The 7,207-nt window shown below is 39.2% G+C and overlaps 1 protein-coding gene across 5 annotated transcripts in view; it reads right to left on the bottom strand.

The window, feature by feature from the left end:
* Positions 1-1,287: 1,287 nt before the first annotated feature.
* Positions 1,288-7,207, bottom strand: part of Lpxn (leupaxin) — a 35,856-nt gene continuing 29,936 nt past the window's right edge. For 4 of the 5 annotated variants that reach the window (XM_029472791.1, XM_029472792.1, XM_029472794.1 and 1 more), the window contains 2 exons: positions 2,363-2,511; positions 1,293-2,034 (listed from right to left, as the gene is read on the bottom strand). In XM_029472791.1, the coding sequence (XP_029328651.1) occupies positions 1,765-2,034; positions 2,363-2,511 (419 nt within the window). In that variant the 3' untranslated portion in view covers positions 1,293-1,764. Of the gene's footprint in view, positions 2,035-2,362; positions 2,512-7,207 lie in introns of all 5 variants that reach the window. The other variant, XM_021152552.2, reaches the window with a different exon arrangement.

Raw genomic sequence — 7,207 nt, 5'->3', positions numbered from 1 at the left:
GAGCAAACATAACGACAAGAGGAAAATGTTTTCTTTCTAAATTGAATGCTTGTAAGCTCTGGCATTTCTCTGATTATTTTTAAGTGTTTAGATTGTAAAAGAATCTCAAAACAGTCAATTCTTCAAACAAAAACAAAACAAAAAAAAATCAGATCCTGAACATTCCATCTTTTGCACTAAAACCTTAAGTTTACTTTGTCAACCTGCCAAAGTGACTGTGAACCCCGCAATGATGTCATCAGTAAAGACAGAGTGAAAAGGACACAGAGAAGCTGAAAGTGCATATGTTTTTTGTGCTATGCTCGGCCAGCCAAACAAGACAGAAAGCCAGATGGCTCCATATCTCTGTGGCCTCCCATGGATGTCCCTATTTTTTAGCGTTAACTGTTGCTACTTCTTTTTAACTCTCAAAACTCCACTTTTATTCATCCTATCAAAGAATTCTTTTCCAGGAATCACTTCATCCATTTTAATCCTCTAAGAAGTACTATTCTCATGCCAATCTAAAAATAATGCATCAGTCCTATTTTAAAGGATCACCTTCCAGTGAAGGGGTTTTTGCTTTTAAACTCAGAATTTAGGATTGTAAAAGTCTCTCTTTTTTTGCTATATAAAAATAAACATGTAATTATTTTTAAGATTGTAGAAAGAAAATAAAGTACACCCATGCCTGCCCCATGAGTGCCTTACTTATAGAAGCATGGCTCTATGTACAGCCTACTTCATAAACAAACCAATAGGATATAAGAAAGCCAAAGTCTTCAGTAACGTGTAAAGTTTTCTATAAAGTGTAAAGTTTTCTATAAAGTATTTTGAAAGAACAAGTGTCTGCGACTTGGCTTTCCTGTCCAAACTAAAGGACTATCACTTCATCTTTTCTAACATCTTTCCTCAAAGAAGCTGTGCACAGATTTTGGTCATTTCTCTCCATGAGGCAATTTTGAGTTTGAAGGAGACACATCCTTCATTCTTTACTTTTAAAATGCATTTGTAAGGTATTTAATGTACAGCCTTTCTCCATAAAGAAAATGATGAATACAAATTCTAAAAGCCTTGCTAGCTTCTAATGATTCAAAGATTTACCTCTGAAAAATAAAATGGATAAACACTCAGACTAACAGGAAGAGTTATAAATAATGGGTCTTCTCTGTTAGTGTCTTCTGATTGGGGGAGGGCAGTATCTGCTATATGCAAGGAAAGAAGAGACAGAGTACACTGCAGCTGCAAGTAGTGGCTGCTCTTCTCTAATGTGGGAGCAGAACATTTATCTACCACATGCACATGACAGTGAGTCACCAAACCACAAGCTGCTTTATTCATCACATGTGTCAGTAAAAATACACTTCTGCTTAAAAAGCAAAATGCAGAGACACTAAGGGTTTAAGACTATTGCATGACCCCTGATAGCAAAGAGAGAGTAAAACCCTGTGGCCCACATCTGAAGATTTGAACGGAGCATCAGTAGAGGTAAAAGGTGAGAAAGAGAAAACCAGCAGTGGAAAGAACTGTGCACATAAGAAATATACCTTCAGAGGCTCTTGATAGCATGCTCTAAATCTAAATACAAATATATAATTAAAAAGTAATGGGAAGCATCTTCAAAATTAAGGTTATATGCCTAGTAACATCTACAAAGGCCCTTATTTTTTCATTGTTTGTACGATATTAGCCCACTGAACAGAAGGCTGGGACAGAATGTATGCTCTTTCCTATCTTGGCCTCAGTTTTAGAGGCAAGGTGAAGCAGATGTGAGTCAAAGGAGAACTACTGTGAAAAGAGCTTAGTGAAGCATTTTTCACAGTAGGTCTTGTTGTTCTGCTCCTTGAAGATGCCTTTCGGCAGCTGTGTCAGACAGAAAGCACACACGAAGTGCTCAGGATGAAATTTATGTCCCATGGCACTGATGCAACGGCCAGTGATGGGCTGCCCACAGTCATGGCAGAGGGTCCCTCGGCGGTGATGGTAATGGAGTTCACAAAACGGACGGCCATCCAGTTCAAAGAAGGAGCCAGAAGAAAAACTACTGAAGCAGTCCTGAGGGTGGAGTGAACACAGACAAAGGAAATGCATGTCAAGTGATAATGCCACCAAATAAAATGTTTGTCTTCAAAATGCCTGCCAGTTGTATGATTTTGCTCAGGTCCTTGACACACAAAGGCTAGATTACCCATTTTTTCAAAGAGACCTGCAAAGGCCCACAACTGGTTCTGTGTGCTAGTTTTTCTTTAGAAAAAATTACTACCAAGGAAACACGGATTCCTCTCTTTAGACTAGAAACCATCTCACTAAGTAGAAACTAATCCTCTTAGGAAAGAAAACTCTTCAATTTTCCCTAAAACTGAAGGTAATTGAGCATACAAACCCCACACACAAAGCACTCTGGGTGCCAGACAGTGTTCATGGCTGAAAGGTAGTTTTCCAGCACTGGGCGGTTGCAGCCACCACACTTGGGTGAGAACATGGCTAAGAAATCCTTTCGGCAGTATGGCTTCTTGTCCTTCTCATGAAAGCCTGAAAAGATAAAATCAAAGCTGTAGTCTGAGTTCTTTAAAGCTACATTAGAAGCAAATATAAGGTCACTGATATAACCTCCCTCTCACAACTTCAGTGTGCCCATGTTCAAAACGGAGATAAGTCAGGTGCCTTTCAGCATTGATTCTGGGGTGCCATCTCAGTATCAGGGCGATTTCTCCTTAATCCCATGATACAAAGTGCTCCCTTGGCCAGAAGTACTGTGCCTGACATTGATACAACTGTGACTCAACTCAAATGGTCATCTTCTCAGAGGCATTGACCCTGACCTTTTGTGTCAATTTGTCTGTCTTCGTTATCTTTATAACACTTACTTCAGTGTTTATCTTAAGTCATTATACTCTGCCTTCCCTCACTCAACTAGATATCATTACCCCTCCCTCTATTTAAAATAAAATAATACTAAAGAGTAATTATCTCTTAGTAGTAATTGATAAGTTATTCATAACCAACTAGTCAATGGAGGAGATAAAACATACACACCCTGACTTAAATGCATCCTAAATGTGATCTCTCTGTGGGAACTGATAGGTCAACTAAGTGTGAATATCCTAACCAAAACTGTGTAACATGAGAACACACTCTATGCCTCGTCAGCCTAGTGGAATGCAACAAGGTGTGCTTAGTGAATTGCTTAAGCTGCCTACTCACTAAACATGCTAGAACTGTCCTGTGATCACAGGAGCCAGATCACAAAACTATAATAGCATGTTAGGGGTATGATCTAAATCACATAGCTGCTGCTGGTGCTCTTAGTTCTCGTCACTGCTGAATGCAGCTTGCTTCACTCAATTAAGCTTTCTTTTCAGAAATCGTGAATTGCAAAAATTACAAGACCTATGGACCTAGGGCTCCAAACAGCTCATTTCACACCTGTCCTGTGTTAGTCCTCTGAACCCTGCAGACTCAGAAGGGCAGTTTACTTTTATCTCTCTTTCTTTTCTGACCCATTGAAAAGATATTTAGAGTCTGTTTAAGGGAAACTGAATGTCAAACCACTCACTACTTAAGAAAAAGGAAGTCATCTTCCTTGCTTTTGAATAGCACAGCTTTCTTTTTTTAACTTTCAGCATGCTTCACTCATCTAAAAACTTATTAAAATGCAGATTGCTAGATCCTCCCCACTTCCCCCAACCCATGCCTAGTTTTTTATTCAGTGTTTCTGTGATAGTACTGAAGATTTTGCATTTTTAACATGCCCCCAAGTGATATAAATTGGTATTTCTTAAGAAAGCTGCAAGACAATGCACCTAACCTAGGTATGACCTCCATTTAGAAATCTTCAGGGCAGTTGGTCTCCAGAGTGAGACAGTAGGGGAGTAAGAACCTCCATTTCAACTTGGATAAGTCTCAGGAGGAGAATCAAAGCAACCCACCAAACTTGCTATACTGTTACCACACTTAGTAACCCAATAAATTGGGAAAGTTTCAGCATTACTGTCCCTAAGGCTCTCTCTGGGTCCAATTACCTCAAGAGAATGAATGAGAGACACTGACAATTAAACGTACCACAGAGAGAGGAGGGTGTTTTCACTCTAGTGTGACTCTTAGCCAAGGGGGAAATTAGAGAGCACCTGCATGGCCTGGATAATGAACAATTAAAAAGAAAGATGTAGGCACTGAGGACATAGTCCCTTAGGAAGGATGCTAAGGACCAATGCTTTTAGAAACTTTAGTCTTAAAGAGGGATTCTCTGAACTGAGGAAAAATGTGGATGAACTTAATTTCCCAGGAGGCTCCATAGTTAAACTGTTATTATTGATGCTCTGTATGTGACTATGTAGCTTGGAATAAAAGTCAGGATGCCATCTAATTAATGGACTGACCATATGGCAGGAGACCCATTTACAAGAAAGCCAGGAAAAAGAATATAACTATAACCCAAAAAGGAGCTTCTAACTAGTAAATAGTCCCTTTGCCAGATGCCTTCATTAATAAATATTTTTAGTGTAGTTTCATGCTTATTTCAAATCATAATGACCTAATCAACTTTGTCAGGTTATGAGGATCCCAACTCAAGAACAATTAAACTAGATATGTTTTGCAGTCATCCTAAAGGCTGGGCATTTTTCTTTTGTACATAAGTATGACTGTGCTTCAAATGTGCCTTTACTTGTTTCCAGGCAATTTCTACATCATCAATACCAATGGACAGTGCTGTTCACCCTCTCCTTAAAGGTCATCAATGAGAAACCAAAGTACAAATCTAGCTTAGGGAATTTCTGAGTTTATTGGGTTTATATAGTATGATTAACCCTGGAGAAGCCACATCACCAGAAAGTCTCCCTGAACATGGATAACAACTTCCCTATAGCTGCAAAGATGGAATTCCCTCTTCTACTAACCTTACACACTGTATTTTCTAGCACCTCCTGAGAACATGAGACCATGTACCCCTAGATTAGAATCACATTCAGCTGGCCAGGAAGTGATCCTCCTTGGCCCCTCCTTCTATGAAGAAATATCAACAATCAACAAGCTCAATTAGTGTCTCAAGCAAGTTAGCCATCCCTGCTCAGATGAAAATGATGGCTGTTACGGTTAGAGGAAAGCATTCTGCAACAGCCAATATACATTTAATGTATACTTATTAATTAATTCTATTTTATTCTCATATTTCTATTTCTACTTATACATGAAAATATGACACATTTTAGTATGATTTAGATTATCCCAGTAAAAATGTTGCTTAATTAAAGTAGAATATAGAAGTGAAAGACATACTGATTTATTAAGTACATTGAACAAGCTCCAATGAACAGGCAAATCACTATAAAGAACTTCATTAATACATTATGTCAGTGTTACTTTATCAGGCTCTATTGTCTGGTAAAGTATAAAAAATTGTTACTAAGAAAGTAACATGTTCTAGTAACAGGAGAAGAATTGAGTGTTAGTCAAAGAGCAGTTAAATTCTGTTAGCAGAAGTGTATCTAGTTAAAGTTTAGGGCAGATGCCTTGGTCAATAAAGTGTTTGCCTTGTAAACACAAGACAATGAACTCAGATACCCAGACCAGCAAACAAACAAACAGAGAAACAAAGCAGCCACGGTGACACTGAGACACACATATTTGTAATCTCAGACCTGTGAAGCAGAGACAAGTGTTATCTTGGGGCTTAATAGACAAGCAGACAATTCTACCTGGCAAGCTTTCAAACCTTACCTCTAAAACACAAACAAACAAACAAACAAACAAACAAAAACAAGGCAGCTGAGGGATAATACCTAAGGTTGCCCTCCAGCATCTATATGCATTTGTATACTTGGGAGGTATAGGGAAGAGGACCAGGAGTCATCATCTTCAGACATGATAAGTCTGAAGCCAACCTGAGCTATATGGCACTCTGCTCCAAAAACAAAACAAAAGAAAAGGGGGTGGGGTGGGGGGATCAAGGCAATTCAGGAAAAAAAATCTTAACAAGCAGCTAAAAGTAGGTCACATAGAAAAGATAAAACAGGGCTGGTGAGATGGCTCGGGGTCAATGAGGACCTATGTTCAATCGCTGGGGCCCACGTAGCAGCAAAGACTAACTCACACTTGTCTTCTGACCTGGACATGTGCATCATAGCATGCTCAAATTCACACACAGAACAAAATTGCAATAAAAATGTGGACATTATAACAAATGAGAATAAAATCTTAACGAAAGCCTTTCAACTATGGAAGAGGAACTCAGTCTTAATGCAAACAGTCCCCGTTATTTATTTATTTATTTACACAATTCCCTCAAACAGCAACTTAAGGGCAGTGGAGGATAAAAACATGTAAGGAGTCATCTAAATTATAAAAGAATCAGAAGAAAGATGGGAGGGGATGTCACTATAAAATATCAGTAAGAGTTTTGTTTGTTGTTACATAAATTACAGGAGTGGCCTCTAACATGACAGAGCTAGAACTGAAAGGAACACCCATTCAACAGTTGGGTCCTCAGCATGAGCACTCTAGGAACTGAAGCAAAGTTCAGGACAAGATTGGTTCAAAGTCTCAAAAGTCATTGGACAATCAGATGTCCCATCCTGTCACAAAACACAGGGATTACTTGAAAGAATTTAGTAGAGTCTCAGGGTACTCTAGCACACCTATGAACTAAGTCAAGTTCTCCACAGGCAGGGGAAAATGCAATTAAGAAAGGCTGGCAAATGATGGCGCCCTTGACCTTGACCCTGACCCTGACCCTGACCAAGCTCCCCCACCTGCTTAAACTCAGTGTGTCAAAAATCAAACCAACCGGCAAACAAACAAACACCAAAAAACTAAAAAATTCTCCCAAATCAACAACAAAAAGTCATCAGAGTGAAAAGGGTCCTTGTCAGAAGGAAGGGGGTAAAGTGAGGCAGAAGAGAGGTTGAAGAGGGAGGTTATAGGTTATAGGGGTCAGGTCACACATTGTAAATGTATGGAGTTAGCAGAGAACACAGAGGATCTGAAAAGAAAGGTAGCAACAGGGGTTTCCAAGGATAATTTGGAAAGAGGGACCAGAATGTCTGCTGCTTAGCAGGAAGACAGAAAGCATTTCAGGTTGGAGCAGGAGGGTTGGCCTCTCTTACCAGAACACTGATAAAATAAAATGAACCAGATATATTATCAGATACACCTGTGTTTTGAAAAGGATCTCACAAGAAATCAAAGAAGATCTCAGAAGATGGAAAGATCTCCCATGCTCATGGATTGG

Source organism: Mus caroli, chromosome 19, assembly GCF_900094665.2.
Source record: "Mus caroli chromosome 19, CAROLI_EIJ_v1.1, whole genome shotgun sequence".
NCBI lineage: Eukaryota > Metazoa > Chordata > Mammalia > Rodentia > Muridae > Mus > Mus caroli.
Note: the sequence above shows the minus strand (reverse complement) of the source record. Positions and strands in the feature narration are given on the sequence as shown.